Here is a 17,732-nt window from a genome sequence, read left to right on the forward strand (position 1 = left end):
CAGCAAAACTGCTTTCTGTATGGAAATTGTTTAATCAGGATACATATCATTTATCAACATTAATGCCGTTGACAGTGAACAGGATATCAACGGGACAATGCCAACACAGTTCTAATGTGATTTAAGGAATTTTAACTGTGTCGGCATTCTAATTTTATACATGATACTAAAGCATCATGTTTAAAGTTATAATGCCAACTGGTTAAAATGCTTTAAATATCATTACAACCATGTCTTCATTGTCCCGTCAGCATACCGCTGTCAACACATTTTGTAACTGCTTCCTGCTTATTCTGCATGAAGGTAAAGTTTGATGTTTTGTAGGCTACAATAAAGCAAAGACAAATTGTAACCTGTGCATACTGTGTCCAGTCCAGGTAAAAATATAGCAAGAAAAAAATAATTAATGCTTGCAAAAGATTGTATACAGGCAGGCCTGTAGGGGCTGAGCCGGGCCCCGGTAGTTTTCAGGGGGTATGGCCCAATTGCGGGATCGTTACATGCTTAATGTGACAACATCACGTTGTGCATGGTATTATCCCATCTGATGTGCAGCACATCAGATGGGAAGATGCAACCACCCCAATTCATCAAATTATGAATTGGGTGGAGTTGGGGGTACACACTGCACAATAGTCATTGCGATACATCACGGATTGCAAGATTGGCCAATATATTGTATAGTGTGTACCCAGCTTTACAAAAGGAAGACTGATTCGTTTATGGAAAACCTTTGTGCTATGCCAGGGATGGGGAACCTCAGGCCCGGGGGCCGTATAAGGCCCCTGGAATCATTTGGTCTGGCCCGCTGAGCTTTTTTCTGCTAGCCTCATCTGGCTAGCAGGGTGCCTAGATTGGCACCTTGGAGCCAGAATCTATGCAGCAGACCTGGACCTGAAGCGTCCTTAGGATTCTTCAGACGGTTACACCGCTGCCCTTACAGCTCCCCGGAGCATCCTCAGGAAGATCCGGGCATTGCTATTATCACCGGCGATTGTGGCCCCACCCCTGTGTGACATCACACGGAGGGGACGTGGCCTGCATCCGGGCCGCGAATAATGTTATATATAACAAAATGGCCCTTGGCAGAAAAAAGGTTCCCCACCCCTGTGCTATGCTGACGCATAATCCTTACAATGTGCCCAGTGATGTTTCAGATAATGAACATATCAAGTAAACAGGAAAATAAAACTGCAAAAATTGTGGTTACTGCTTCTGCCTGGAGTGGACAATATGAATATGGAAATTTGATCATATACATCAAGTTCTGCATGAGAGATGATTGGGTTACTTGGAGGAAAAACAAATGCTTGAAGAAAAAAAACACGTTTGTTGAAGAGTTAACCATATTGACAGCTTGCAAAGTGAAATGTCTTTCTTGAAAAGTTTACATGGACAAGAGGGAAAGAGTGTGGAATTAAAGATCTTAAAAACAGCATTTTGCTAAACCAACAAGAGAAAGAGACAGCTGCGACCGCTTGTAAGGAGACAGGCATATAACTGGCAGTTATGAATATGTGCCTTGAGGAATGCGGGATAATGAAAGAGACTGCAATGTAAGAAGAGTACAAAAGCAGTCTGGTTGCAGTAAAAGGAGGATAAGAAGTTGTTGCGCTGTATCAAAATTCTGCAAGAAATGGTGACATTAAGAGGATGTATAAAAAAAATCTTGAGAGGGAGGCCGAGCACACACTGGGGTAAGTCACCCATTTGTTTTATTATTCCCTTTTGTTAATTTAACTTAATCCTAAACCTAGGAATAAACACACTGACACATGTATGGAATTAAAAGAGGTCACAGCCAGAATTTATTGATCAAATTGAAATTTTAGAATAGGTGGCAAGAAGAAAGCAGTGCTCCAAGGCCACAGCCCGATGGATACCAATACTAAATAATAGGGGCGGATCCCCGCCCTGCGCAGACTGACCTGGGGCAGTACCATCCTCCCCTAATTGGCACAGCATTGGCCCCTCCCTTGGAACAAAGACCAAGTCCCCCCTTTAGGCGGTGACAAACTGGCCGCTCTCAAAGGAAAGATGCTACCACAGGCACTCCTGCGCTAATAATAGGCCGCCCGTGAGCACTGCTTCCCGCCAAAGCCCGGTTCGCAGAACCAGGCCCGCCACCAAACTGTGACCTTCCTGAAAATAAAGGGAAACTGCAGAGGTCACTGATCAACCACACTAGCCCCGCGCCCAGGAGTTTAGCCCCATTGGGTCTATGAAAGCTCTCCGCCCTGTAACGTAAAAAACTTGGGTATTGCATGACGCATCTGCCAACGCTAAATGACAAGTGTGCAATGACCATATCCGCTCAATACCCATGCATGCGCCCAAATCATTGCCTCCCAAGTGGGGCCCCAAACGTCTCGTCTGCTGCCCATAGGGCATCTAGCAGGCGCTTCCAATGCATTTCTCATAATCCTAACAATTGCAATTTACCCACTCGCAACAAAAAATTGGACCTGCAAATCCAAGGGGTGCTGGCTAGCCCAGTAAAAAATAGGAATTTACCCACACCCGACAATTAGCATTCCCGGACAAACCTGTCCGAGAGTTCATGTAGACATAAATTGGCATTTATACAGACAGATATTGGAATTTAATACAGACAGAAATTGGTATGTAATAATAACAACAACAATTTAACCCCAAGGAAAGGGAAACAAAATAGTTGGGTGACCCATCTGAAGATGAAAAACAGCAAAACCTCTTTGAGGGCAAAAGCTGAAAATCCTTTCAGAATCCCTAGCGGCAGTAGGCATAAGGCCCCTAGGTTTCCCAACAAACTCGCAAGGAGCGCAATTACCTAGTGCAACTTATCCTCCTTTAAATACGACCTCACCACCCTAACTGTTTTTAATAAGTCGACTGAAACACCTGCCCCCGCTGCGCAAGCTGCTGCCCCTAACTAAATTAATGAGTCCTGCAAAGCTCCGTAGCTATACCTAAAGCAATAAGATAATTCTGAAATACCCTCATAAACTGCCACCTGGCCAAAGGGGGTTAGATTAGCAAGGATAAACCAGTGCCCGCCACCTGGAGGGCGAACATTATTAAAGCACCCTGCCTGAGCAACTGGACAAAATCACGAGATATGCAAGCGCCTGAATAGAAATGCAACGCCCCTTGGCCAGCTAATCTGTCTTAAACCTATGTAATTAGCATAAGACCAATACCTGCTTAATAACCACCTTATTAAACCTTAAACCTGCTAGCGCATAAAGCTTATTAGCAGCAACTAGCTTGCCCATGCTTAGTATAATGTAATTGGCCAGATCCGCCCACGGCGTGCCTGGAAAAATTTAGAGATACTTGATAATGCTGAAGACAAACCGCCTTGGAATGACCCCTTTCGTGGCATGCCCCAGACAAACTCTGCTATACAATCATCAATCGACCTACCTCACCCGCTCTTGGAAGCTAAGACCCTGCCCATCGTACCAAACCGCCGTGTAGGTCTTTAATGTACTAGGCATCAATGACTTCAGTGTGAGGTCCTTGATGCCAGCCCAATGAAATGCCGGGCATGGAAAGGGAAGGTTAAACCATTTAAACAGGAGGCACGATAAAATAAACCTGTCCCACTGAAAAAGATTTTAGGCGTCCGCCATACCGTTTGCCTGCCATGCCCTAAATTCAATATTCCTTACCCACTTAGCAGTGTAAAATACATCAACAACCGTAAGGCCGGATCTAAGTCCGTCCCTGATTAGCACCGACCTACACCACGCTTAAGTTATCCAAAAGGGAATTCGCCTATTGCAAATCTTGCTCTCCTACAGCTACCTACCATTGGGAACACTCTCTAATAGAAGGATGTTCTTGTTTAGGCCCTGAAACCCATAAGTAACCGGCCCGGGCTCCATGCACCACACCCTTACAAAATGCACCAAAACTTAAGGAACCGGACACATCTGTAAACAGTTGAAGTTCGAATTGGCTACAGATGCCGGAGGCCATATCTTTACGCCATTGAATTCGCACATAAACAACCAACCAAAAACGCAGAACCTCACTCAGCTCCAAAGAGATGCAGAATGAGGTTATGAGGCTTCCTAACCCCCGCTGAGGTTCCTCCTAGCCATCTGCTGAAAAAATAAATAAATAAATAACTCCTAGGTATGACTCTAAACGCGAAACTGAGGGGACCCAATAGCGATTGCAACTACATTAACTAAACCTTCTTTACCGAAATGAACGCTTCTAGCAACTCCCCCGAAATGCCACGCCCTCTCCATAGACAAGTGGCATAACCCTATCAAGGTATCGGTTTCTACATCCAAGTAATATATGCGCATAAGTAGACCTTACTAACGACGAACAAGGCCGGCAAGCAAAAGAGTAACTAAACCCTCGAAAAGTACACGAAATGAAACAGCCCATCGACAGACATCAGTCTACGTAATAGAGCTCTACTACTTTAATTCCCACAGGGCTCGGGGTGAATGGGCAACAGCCGTAAAGCGGATTCTATATCCGCCTTAGCTAGTAGAGCCCTCCCCCCGAAACCTTGTACTATCTCCAGGGCGTTTTTTTTTTTTTTATAAACAGATTGGCAAACGACACAACAATCTGATGGACATCATACGTGGGAGCCCAACCCTTCTATCTGGGCAAGAGAGATGCTGTATCAACCCAAATCTACTCGGTTCCCTCTACGGTGCCGCCTTAAAGGCGGTGCACCTAAACTTTCAGAAAAGGGGGGGGATGCAAAAAGGTGGCCGCACATGCGCCCTAACCTGGCTTCCGCCTCCACCGTACACCTAACGACTTCCAGATGGACATGCGCTGATTTCAGAATCCTCCTAGAAAACCCAGATATCGCCCATGTCAAAGGTAAACACCAACCCACGCCAAAACCTTGCCCCCCCCCAAAAAAAAGGCTGCTTCCTCCCCAAGGGGATAACAACCCAACCAACTCCTCAAAACCCCCAAATTACTCAGCAACGGCGCTTCATTGAACACCTCCGCGATGCTCGTTGCCCTATTCTCCTCAACCTGTTCCTGCGCCGCAGACCCCCTGCATATTTTGGCTGGGTGACCACTCCCGAAGAGCATGCAGATATGCCAATATCCACAGCCTGCCCCTCATGATGCTGCGTGTTATTACACGCGTAGCACGACACGCAACTGATGCCTGCAGATCCAGGGCGGATCAGAAAAGGCTGCTTCAGACCAGCCGAGGAATCTGCAGGCGCGTTAGGCAGTTGATTGACTGCAAGCCAAACCTCGACGTCCTTGAAACCGAATTAAAACACTGCCTACCCCTCCTGCTGTGTCCTCAATGCGTCGTATTGCCGCCAAGCGGTACCTTTAGCTGACTAGTTTAAGCCGTGTACCATGTGCATGTATTTTAGCACATTCATAATACTCCCCAGGCCTGGATTCAAGGGGCGTGCCGCAAAAACATATACACGCGCCACCGAATTCTGGTAAGAACGACATGTCGCCTCCGCAACTACCCCAGCTGACTAAGTCCGATCCAAAGACCTACTTGCTTAATCCGCAACCGCAAACATGTGCACAAATTTACTCTTCTTGATCTGCTCCCTAAATTTAGAACTTAAACCCTTAAGGATAGCCATATTCGCGCAGTGAACCTAATCTCCCGATGCATCCGGCACCTTAGTTGCCGACACTGTGTTAGACCTCTTATGGCTCCCCCGCTTTGCCTTAATTTTTATTTATTTATTTAATTTTTTTAAATTTATTTATTTATTTTTTGCGCAAAGTAACGCCTGAAATTGCACAGCCTATCAGATGAACTGGAAGAATCGCTGCGAAATGTAGAAAAACCATGCTCACCAGAAATTGCCGCTGAAGGACCAGACATTTCCTCCTGAGCGTTCGCCAACTGTCCCTCGCTGCGCGGTGCGCCCCACACGATTTGACTCGCTGATACCACTGCATCATCCATCTGCTGGACCTCGATAACGCGACTGGAAAGATCAGAAACTCCTACCTGGGGGCTTGAAACAGTAACTGGTGAATTGGACCGCACAGCAACTGTGCCTGCGGAATGGGGGACAGGGGGGGCAATGGGTGGCAGTGGGGGGCATGGGCAGATTGCGGGGAAGGCAGGGGGGACAGAAGGGGGGGTTTCATCATATGTGTAGTTTGGGAATATGCAGGTGCGGGGGCATGAGGCAGGGAAAAGGGGTGAAAAAACCTGATAGGAAGGTGCAAAAACCTTGTAAAAGGGGGTTAGGGTCTGGAGTTGCAGCAGGGGGGGGCTGATGGTACACGGAAGGGGCAGGATGGTAAGGGGCAGTATATTTCAAGGGGATTCTGCATGTAGTGTGGTGGTGTATAAATATGGGGACCTGTCCTACTGCTGAGCCAGAAACGGGGCGAAGGGGTATAACTCCCGCCCCTGGGTGCCGGCAAACAACAGGGGAAAGATTGCTGGGTGGGGCACCTGGGGCCTTGGAAAACCCTGTTACTAAAGAACAGCGGGGAGTGCTGGGGGGGCCCTGCTCCTGGAGCAGAGGGGGCGGATGAAGGGGGGAACAGGACCAAGCAGGGCTCCCTGCGTAGGCCAAAAATATATAAAATGGCCGCCGTGACCCTGTGGCCGGGGCCAACCGCCGGCGCAGGGAGCGGGCTGGCCATGATCTGGGACGGGGGGCTGTGGCCACCTGAGCTACTCGCGGCGCCACCGGAGAGCCAGACGGCCATGATCTGGGCCATGTGCGGGAGCGCAGACAGGCGCGTGGTCGTGGCCTATAGCAGGGCGCGCCCCGCTAAGAGGAAGCCACTGTGGTGAGAGGCGGCGGGGGGGGGAGGGCGTTGGCTGAACGGCGGGGCCTGGGAGTAACTGAGGGGGGTACTGGAAGGGGAAGAGGGGGCCGCAGGGCGAGAGGCCTGGGAGTTTCCATAAGGCGGCAGGCGGGCGGGGGGCGGCTGAATGGCTGGGCATGGCTGAGAAGATACTGGCAGGGGACAGGGGATGGATGAACACAAAAGCAGGGGAGGGAGGAGGAAAATGTGGAACAGAGTCTGAAAGGAAGCAAAATAGATAAACAATAAAAGAAATACTGACAGGACCTAGAGAGGGTGTAAGAAAAGGGTAGATAAATGAGGTGTAAAATGCAGATGGGCAAGGGAAAGACAGGCAGATTAAATATAATATATAAATGACACTCAGCCAGCCTGGTTGAATAAACTGGAAAGAGGAAGATGGCTCCCTTCCCCAGACTATTTATATGGGACCTCTAAGCCCTCCCAGAAATCCTACCATAGGCTTATACTCCTCAAATGACCAATAACTAACTGCACCCCCCTCCAGCTTTTAACCCTTAACTTACCTAACAAAATTACATATCAAACAGGGTGCTTATCTATCCTCAAACTTATTCAAGTATTCGGATGCATAAAGTGGCCCATCAAACTCTGATGGTAAAAAACAAAATACTTTTGTATTGATTCCTTACAAGAAAGGCTTGTGCAGTTTTAATGAAAGAGAGATCATCTGACTTTAAGGGGCCTATTTATCAAGGCAATTTTTCTTAAAATTATGCAGAAACTACAGTTTGTATCACGGCTATGTACTAATAGCCTACTGCAGGAGATTTTACAGAAATCTCTTGCAAAAGACTAATTGGCGATGTAGACTGCTGTCCTCATTTTAGTCTGGTCGCTTTAATTTACGCCATCTTTAGTTGGTGTAAACCGCTAAATCTGACATCGTGAGCATGTGCAGTGTCATATTCTTGGTTAGAGGCTTTCAACAATGTGACAGACTTTTCCAGTGTGCCAGGGATGTAACAAGCAGGGACAGCAGTCATCGCTACCGATGTCCCGCGAGTTACAGTTAGTACATAGAAGGGGAAATTTTGTTAAACCTGAAAAGGTCAGTCATGATACGGACTGTTAATAATAATGGCAGTGCCACAATTATTAATACATAGGCCCCATAAGTATAGAAAATATGAACACAAAGTTGTAAGCTTAACTAAGAATCTTGAGGAAAAGGAGAAATCTTGTCACTTGTTGTAAGCTCAAGCTGAATGGGGAAAAGCCTTATTGTCCTCAAGTTTCAGGAACTTAAGAGGATAAAACAAAATCTGCCAAATATGCAGAACAACATGAATGAACAGCAGCTTGTGATAATGGAACCTAATGCTAATTTAAATAGTCTCAACTACAGTATTATTTTTCGCAAGGAATATACGACTTAAAGGGGGAAATGTATCAAAACTTGGATAGAGATAAAGTGGAGTAGTTGTGCACAGCAACAAATCAATTTCTAGCTGTTAATATTGTATAGACTGTCCTAGATAAATGAGAGCTAGAATCTGATTAGTTGCTGTCAAACCTAGGATTTGTTTGGACCAGAACTGAGTTGTGGGTGTGGAGCTGGGTCAGAGGCTATATGTACTGTAGGAAGCTTGGTGGCTTAATTAGATACTTTTGCATGCGGTAGAAGGACCCAGGATATTGCAAAGGCTGAGAATACTGGAGACTATAAAGGGACCTATTTATCAACAAGTTTTATCATAAGCAACGAGTGATAAAACTCATTGCATATGATAAATGGTGCTCAAGCCAATCAGCTCCCAACTGTCATTTTTCATACAGATGATAGCTGGGAGCTGATTGGCTGGAGTACCATTATCATATACAACACGTTTTATCACTTGTAACATATGATAAATCTTGTTGATAAATAGGCCCCTTAGGCTCGTGAAGAACTAGCAGTTAGACTGTCACCTAGGATAGCAGAAGTAGCTAGGGAGATCAATAGTAATGACCAGGCTGGAACCGATAATGCAGACCAGACTTGGACCGATAATGGGAATTGGTATGGAACTGGTAATGCAGAGTAGGACTAGTACTGGAATACTAGGGAAGACTGGAACCAGATTACTGAGATGGACAGGCACTGGAGTACTGAACTGGACTGGCACTGGATTGCTGAGCCAGACTGACACCAGAATACTGAACCAGACTGGAACTGGATTGCTGGGCCAGACTGGCACCAGAATACTAAATCAGCCTGGAACTGTATTGCTGACCCGGACTGGCACCGGAATACTGAGCCAGACCGGAACCGTATTTCTGAGCTGGACTGGCACCTGAATACTGAATTGGACAGGAATAGTAATACTAAACCTGGACTGGTACCTGTTGGCTGAGCCGGACTGACACCAGAATACTAAATTGGACAGGAACTGTAATACTGAACCTGGACAGGAACCTGTTGGCTGAGTCGGACTGGCACAGGAATACTTAACTGGACTGGCGTCAGAAAGTAGGGTGTGCTGTCTCAGTTGGAACAAGGAAGAAAGCTACAGACTGCTAGGAACCAGGTTGGCAGCTGAAAAAATAACTTGGCACTGGCAACTGGCTAGTGCTACTGGGAGCCCTTTTATAGGAACTGCTGTATCCTCTCTGAGTGCTGCGGTCAGCTGAGCAGAAGTGGCATTCTAACTGGCTGAGAAGAAACAGGTGACTGGATGCAACATGGCGGCACCCATGTGCCGGTGCTGGCGGGAGCTCCAGTGTAGAGACAGAGTGAGCAGAGCACTGCAGTGAGATCTAAGGCTAGTAGGGCTTGCGGCCTTCATTGACAGCCGGGAGAGACAGCAGTTAGACAGGTAGCATGGCCTGCAAGTCTGGTGCGTGACAGTTGCTGTGAATAACTTCTCCACTTTATCTCTCTGTCGAAGGTTTGATCCATCTCCCCCTTGATGAGAATAGGAATATATGAAGCTGAAACCTAGGAGCTTGATCAGGAAAATGTACAAGTGGTTGTGATCCTGCTTTTGCGATTGGGACAGAGAAAAGAGGTGAAAGAAAACCTAAAGATGGTCATCCAAGCACTGGAGAGTGAATGTAATAAGAGTAACGGTTATTCTGGAGAACATGAAAAAGCAGTAGTGTAAATTTGTATTTTTCTTGATGTTTTTAAGAATGCAACTGCTGTTGATACAAATATGTTTTTCAAAATCTTTAAGCATCAAAAATGAAACAAGTAGGTCATATTTTACAATAAGGCATAGCATGAAAAAATGTTTATTAATGGAAAACTCTGTAGTTCAATAAAGGTTGTTCAAAGGGCCTGATTCAGCAGTGCAGGCAAGTGCAATGCTGAACGCAGATTCCCGATTATCGGGAATCTGCGCATGCGCAGGACCCATTCTGCAAGTGTGCAGAATAGGTCCTGCTAAGACGCATGCAAGACCTTGAATGCCTCTGCCTGATTGACAGGCAGAGGCGTTTAAAGGGTGGTGCGGGGGGCTGGGTCAGCCGGCGTTCCCAGAAATGGGGCATATCCACCCCATTTTCCGGGAGTGGCCAGCCCAGGGACTGCGTGGATGTATGCAGTCTGCTGGGCTCACAAGCTGGCCAGCCTGAGTAAGCTGAGGCTTAATCAGCTGGCCGTCCACCATCGCTACCATCGATGACTCATGTTCGTGATGGTGATCCCAGCCTGCGACCTCCATTGCAGTGCTGGGATCGCAAATGCAGCAGGGGGTGTCATACACCTCTTGTTGCATTTACATTATTGCAAGGGTCGCAATTGCAAAGCTGCCTGCGTGCAGCTTTGCAATTGCGATCCTTGCTGAATCAGGCCCAGAGTCTGTATTTAGTAGGGATGTGCGCCAACCCCCATGTTTTGGTTTTGCATCTGTATCTCCTTCGAGTTTTGGATCTGGATTTGGTTTTGCCAAAACTGCCTTTGCATATTTTGGTTTTGGATCTGGATTTTCTTTAAAAAATTTATTAAAACTACTAAAATCACATATTTTTTCCTTTTTTGTTCCTACAGTATTATTAACCTCAATAACATTAATTTTCACTTGTTTCCAGTCAATTTTGACCACCTTACAGCTCACAATATAGTTTTCATTCAGTTTAGGCCCAAAAGTTGCACCAAGCTAGCTGGCTGACTAAGATAAGCGGCATCAGTGGGTGGCACAAACACGTGGCAGTTCAATGCCCAACATGGCACTTAAGGAAACACATGTTTTCATTAATCAAGAGGCCTGAGGGAGATGGAGTATGTATGCAGTTGAAGGCAGGAAAAGGAAGGGTTGATTCATAGTAAATTTAACAAAAATTTTTGATTGCGAAGCAAATTTATGAGAGAGGAGGAAAGAGCATGGGTGAACAAGGTGTCCCTTGTTTTGCCCACAAAATCAACGGGTGGTTCAGAATATTTTTTAAAATTAAAGGGGCATGCAGGAGATGCTGTCTGTGGCCATAAATATTTCTGGACATTTTCAGCATTCAGCAACCGCATGTCAAAGATTGCAACAGCTGTGGCAGTTAAACTTCCATCATTGCACATCAGGAAACAAATGTTTTTATTATTCAAGAGGCCTGAGGGAGTTGGAGTATGTATGTAGTTGAAGGCAGGGAAAGGAAGGTTTGATTAGTAGTACATTTAATAAAATTGTTTGATTCCGAAGCATATTTATGAGGGAGGAGGGGAGGCATTCACAAAAATATTTATATTTAAATCATTCACATCAGTCTCTTCCCCAGAAAAATCCTTGAGCGTAGTCTGCTGCTGGGAGTGGATCTTCATCCCAGAAGACTACTAGTAGTAGTTTAAAAAAAACAATTGACTGTTAAACAATCCTTTGCAAAGATAAGCAAGTATGATAGCAGTCACCCAGTTGCACAGTGGATCACTGACACCATAACATCTATGCTGGTATTAATTGTGCATCAAATATCCTCCAATAATGCAATGGGTTTTAGGTGGTTAATTGAGGTCCTGTGTCCCCGCTACTCATCTAGATTCCACTCCACTAGAAAAGCAATTCTCAGCCTGTACAGGAACGTAAAAAAAATTTAATTAGTGTTCTACAAAATGCCGTTGTACCCACTGTTCACTTAACCACAGATATGTGGACAAGCGGAAAAGAGCAAACGCAAGATTACATGACTGTAACTGCCCACTGGGTGGGTGTATTGCCTTCAGCGGCACCAACAGCAGCAGCATCTATGAAACAGCAGCTCATTCATAGGCAGGCCACTCTGTGTATCACTGGTTCACTAAGAGGCATACCGCTGACAAACCTTTAGAAAAACTCAGGGAAGTCACTGCAAAATGAATTACCCCACTTGGACTCTCCTCAGGATTTGTGATTTCTGACAACGCCACCAATATTGTGAGAGCATTACAGCTGGGTGAATTCCAACATGTCCTATGTTTTTCTCACACAATCAACTTGGTGGTGCAATTTTTTTTTTTAAATGACAGGGCCGTGCAGGAGATGCTCTCTGTGGCCTGAAACATTTCTGCATTCAGCAGGTGCATGTAGAAGATTTGACCACCTGCAAGAAATGTTGAATTTGCCCTGCCACCAGCTGAAGCAAGTGGCACTCCACCCGTTCTATACTTTAGCGGATGGAGGAACAGCAAAAAGCCATCCAAAGATACACAGTGAACTATGACATAGGAAGTGGAGGGGGAATGCACCTTACTCAAGCTCAGTGAAACATACTTTCCATGTTGTGCAAGGTGCTTCGAAATAGTCACCTGTGAAGTGAGTTAAGATACTGCCAGCTTGAGTCAGGTAATTTCCATAATTAGACTATTGGAAAAGCAACTTGAGAAACTGAAGGAGAAGCTGAAACAAAGCAATTCTGCAAAGTACGTTGGACTTGTAGATTGCCCTTTATTCACTTCTCCAGGATCCAAGGGTTGTCAGGACTTTCCAATCAGATCAATATATTTTGGTGACCGTGCTTGAACCTAGGTTTAAGTCATATGTTGTGTCTTTCTTCCCAACAGACACAGATCTGAAGAGATGCAAAGACCTATTAGTAAGCAAATTGTCAGCTCAAGTGGCAAGTGATGCAGCCATGGCTCCTCCTTCAGTTTCTCCAGCAAGTGCGGCTACCAAGGAAAAATGAAACTTTCCCAAAAGACCCACTGGTGATGCAGCTGAGTCAACACAACCATGTTTTGACATCTGGTGGGGTCTAAAAGAATTGCCTACAATCAAATTAATGAGACCTCTACCGTGACTTTATTTGATACGGTCACCATTCAAAGAATGGTTGAGGACTATATTTACTGATAGCATCCAAATAGGGATGTCAGACAGTCCGTTTGACTACTAGCGTGAGAAAAAGGCAATTTGGAGGCCTTTGCACAAACTGGCTTTGCTTTACTTGATCTGCCCACCCTCCAGTGTGTACTCTGAAAGAGTTTTCAGCATAGCCGGGAACTTTGTCAGCGATGGGCATAGGAGGCTACTTCCTCAAAATGTGGAAAAGATGATGTTCATCAAAATTAACTACAAATTCCATGAGGAAGACCTTTACCGCCAATTAAGTCCAAAAATTACAGAGGCACCTATAATGGTGGAGTCCAGCGGAGACAAATTAATATTGTGTGAAGAAAGATGTAGACACTGATGAGGCACTGCGGCAAAAGATACAGTTGTGGCTGCGATAGCGTGCACTGCTGAATCAGGCAACATATCTGGCGGAAGATAACACATGTTGTAGCCCTGCCATGTGTGAAGAACTGTGGTAGTGAGTGGGAGGTTTGGAAAGACATTTGAGGTTGCCGTAGGATCATACTATAGATGAATCACATTTCCTCACAGTAGAAGAACAGATAATTCTGTAGCTTCTTTCCACACATTAGCTATTAGCTCTTACTATTTTATGTCAGGAACCCATTCAGAAGTGCACTAACTGTCTCAGGATGGCCTGAACTTACATAACTAAAAACTCAATCTAAAGCTGGGTAGACACTCAACAAATTTTTAAATGATTTTCCAATTTCCGACTGATCAGAACGACAAATTGTTCTCGTCCAGTGTGTACACGCTATGCGCGCTCCAGCGGGGTCATCCATCGCATCTTCAGATCTGCCGTATATGCTGCTCAATATAATGATCTGACTGATAACCCATGAGTTTGGAAGCGGGGGGAAATTACATATCGTGCGATTGTTCATGAGATTGTGTGGTGTGTACGGACTGCAGGATATGTCGTTCCGTCGCATCTGCCGTCGGTCAGGTACACAGGTCGTTTAGTGTATACCCAGCTTTAATTTACAATCTGACATATATGTTTAGAGACCCCTCAGAAAAATACTTTGAGCTATGGGGGCCATGTGTGGTTAAACTGAGCACTTATGATTTGATCTTGAGTTTGAGATTCCTCGTGCTGTTTAGTCTCTGTAATTAATATATATTTTCTCTATTAGGTTTATTTTTTAAGAAGACTTATGACCTGTGTGATGTTTGGGCCATACTTACCTACTCTCCCGGAAGTGTTGGGAGCCCCCCGCATTTCCGGAAGACTATCCGGATCTTCCTCATACCTCCCACTTCCTAGTGAAGTCGGCAGGATGGGGAGATAAATGCTGGGAATCACTGCATGATTGGAAGGGGATAGGGAGGGGACAGGGCTAAATGATGCAAAAATGGGTAATTTAGTCCTGCCCCCTCCTCATGCTCCCACGATTCGCCATCTGAAGCGGCCACCTGTATCTGCTGCCCGGCCATTTCCCGGGGAGCAGATAATAAAAGTAGATAAGTATGGTTTGGGCCTAATGGGCACAGTCATATGTCAGCTGTAAACTTTCTCTGTAGTGTTGTGATGTTGTTTATAGCACAGTTGTCTGTAATACAGTTTTTATTTCTATCCCCATTGTGTTTAAATGAGCTCATTATGCAGTCATGCACATTGCCTACATTTTAATCCAGGTACTTGGTTCTCTCTTTCCAGTAGAACTTGATGGAGTTCCATGGTTTCCAAGAAGGATTTCAGAGCTTGACAAATGTTCCCACAGAGTTCTTATGTATGGTTCAGAATTGGATGCTGACCATCCTGTGAGTACCAAGTATCTACAATAAGTGTAATACAGACAAATTAATATGAATTCTAATTTCTATATATTAACAATTTCCTATGAGAAAAGTGTTTTAGTACTAGGCACAGTTGATCAGTGAATCACGCCTTCAAAGGAAGAGCGTAAAAACAATACATTTATAAACAATACATACATTAAATACATTTAGCATAAAATGTATGGGGCCAGAGCCGTAACTTGACTTTTTGGTGCCCTGTGCCAGAAAGAGCATTGGCGCCCCCCCTATTTTTCAAATGGGGACAAAACGCACCCGAAAAAGGGCAATGGCCTCATAGGGAAGGGCCAGGGAAAAGATGGGGAAGTCAGGAGATGCTGGGGATAAAATAAGAGGAAGCTACAAGTGAGAATGATTATAAATAGAACATTGAAAGGCTCGAACAGCGCCCCTCTGCCCTGCGTGCCCTGTGCAGACCTGGAGAAGGCCCCGCTGAAGAGGAGGGGTTATCTGCTGTGACTGGATCCAAGGGTGTGGGGCTGTGCATATGGAGAAGATTCACTGCTGTGACCTAACAGGATAGCTGCCTGTTGGAGCCCCTGCACACTAGCAACTGTGACTCGGCGCCGCAGATGTAGTTGTAGATGTGGATGTAGTTCTCCCAGCGCCCATTCCGAGGGGGGGCACACTGAACTTGGGGCAGGTACACACACACAGTCATGCACACACACTCACTCATACACACGCACACACACTACATACTCACCGCTGCTGCAGGAGACCGGGTCCCAACACTGGATGCAGAAGACAGCACTTTGGAAGGTGAGTATTACTGACTAATTAAGCTAATTGGAAACTTCCAATTGCTTAATTAGTCATTAGGAGGGATGCCGCCGGGGTCCCAGAGCATTTGACAACCTTTTTCCTAAAATTGGGGATTTTAGGAATAATTGGTCGTGCTCTGGAGGTGCGCAAAAAAAACCTCCCAGCGTGCAAAAAGTAAAGAACCCCGCTCCTGATTGACTATCAAAAATCCCGCACCTGCAGGCAAAACCCCACAGGTGCAGGATTTTTGTTTTTTTCACACCCAATTGAATATGCCCCCAAAACTTGATATATCTCCCCCTTTGTGCCAACAATAGAGCTTACAACAGAGAAATATCACCTTTAGGACATGATGTATCATGCATCCTACTGTATATCGCATGCAATACATCACGCCACTTATTGCAAGCATAGCTGCATTTATAATTGCAGTATGCATGAATAAATGCAAAGAACAGCTCTTCAGATAAGAGCTGACCTTTGTGTTGTGAGGACCTCCAGGTTTATGACTCTAGAGTCCTACTGTGCATGCACAGCCGTAATCCTCTCAGGGGAACTCTGCTTAAGAAGCCCAAAGACAGCTATAAACAACTACATCTATAGATAGCATTGCCTATTGGGAACAAGCTTCACTTTCCGGAGCTTGATGCATACCAGCACATCACAGTCCAATAGCATTATCCAATATCCGCTGTGGACCACTTTTATCCATGTAGGATTTGCAACAGTTTTAGGGTTGATACATCCTGCCCTCTCTTTAGCATCAGGTGATAGCCAGTTGGCACAAGAGCCGTAACTAGACTTTTTGATGCCCTGTGCCAGAAAGAGCATTGGCGCCCCCCTCATTTTTCAAAGGGACATAAAGCACCCAAAAAAGGGCCATGGTTTCATGGGGAAGGGCCAGGGAAGAGATAGGGGAGGCCAGGAGATGCTGGGGATGACATAAGAGGAAGCTACAAGCAAGAATGATAATAAACAGAAATTTGACAGGCCCAAACAGCGCCCCCTGACCTGTGGTGCCCTGTGCAATGGCACCGGCCGCACTACCTTAGCTACGGCCCTGTATGGGGCTGTTGTCCTAATTCTAATTAATTGATAATTGTCCCTAACTTTCAGGAAATAATCCTAGGAATTAATGAATTATGCATGGTAATATCCCCAATTTTAGATGTTGATGAGCAAAAAAGATGTGACAATTGGAACAATCTCTCTTAATTGAATATTGAATATGATTTTTACTATCTACTCTTATACTTAGATTGTCCATATTTGCACCTCCCAGCACAAAATGGCTTCCCTGGGGGCAAATGTTACACCATGCAGCTGGATTAGCTCCTATAGATGTGTCCTCACATACCTATCCTTTTTGCGCCATATTGTGTTCAAATTAGGCGCTCCATCTTGGGTAGCAATTCCTGGACTTTTGTACTTTTTCATTAAATCTTATGTCTTATTTGCATTGTAGCCGCATACAAAGCAGGGGCATATCTATAATGGGTGTACGGTGCACACGGGCCCCCGGGTCTAGGAGGGGCCTGCACTGCACACCCTGCACCCATATTATTTAAAACTTACCTCTCCAAGATCCCGCGCCGGATATCAGCTGCCGCTGCCATTTTTCGGTGTTTTGCGCATGTGCAGTAGACTCCGGGCACACTCTAGTGCCCAGAGTCTACTAATGTTCCAGTGGCCTGCCAGCCGCTTCTGTCGGCTGCTGGCCACCGGGAAGAGAGGAGGGAGCCCCGGACGGGGAATGCACACGGGCCCCCTCCTCTCTAAAGACGCCCCTGATACAAAGTCACTTATAGTGCACTAGGATAACTACACACTAAGCACAGCAATGTGTGGCAAGAAGCACAGCGTGGCTCACTCATATCAGACTTTGTATTTTGCTTTGTTACACAAGGTTAGCGTCTGTGTCGCACACAGCAGCTGCACGCAGTGCCAGCTCCTGTGTCCAGGGTACCTGTGCATTGTCATTTTGTCGCATTAACAATGTGACTAAGATGCATATTTTTGTGGAAAAGTCTGTGGCGAGACACATGGTGCAGCTTTGTGGAAAAAGTCTGTGGTATGCCAAATACAAAAAAAAAAAAGAGATTTGCCCCCCAGCACACT

General features: G+C 45.6%; 1 protein-coding gene across 1 annotated transcript in view; it reads left to right on the forward strand.

Annotated features, from left to right (window-relative positions):
* Positions 1-17,732, forward strand: part of TPH2 (tryptophan hydroxylase 2) — a 420,033-nt gene that overhangs the window by 98,098 nt on the left and 304,203 nt on the right. Inside the window, exon 4 of the mRNA XM_088452471.1 lies at positions 14,713-14,813. Coding sequence (XP_088308597.1) covers positions 14,713-14,813 — 101 coding nt within the window. The remainder of the gene's footprint in view (positions 1-14,712; positions 14,814-17,732) is intronic.

The sequence above is a fragment of the Taudactylus pleione genome, unplaced genomic scaffold (assembly GCF_031769625.1).
Source record: "Taudactylus pleione unplaced genomic scaffold, aTauple2 ptg000038l, whole genome shotgun sequence".
Classification (NCBI taxonomy): Eukaryota; Metazoa; Chordata; class Amphibia; order Anura; family Myobatrachidae; genus Taudactylus; species Taudactylus pleione.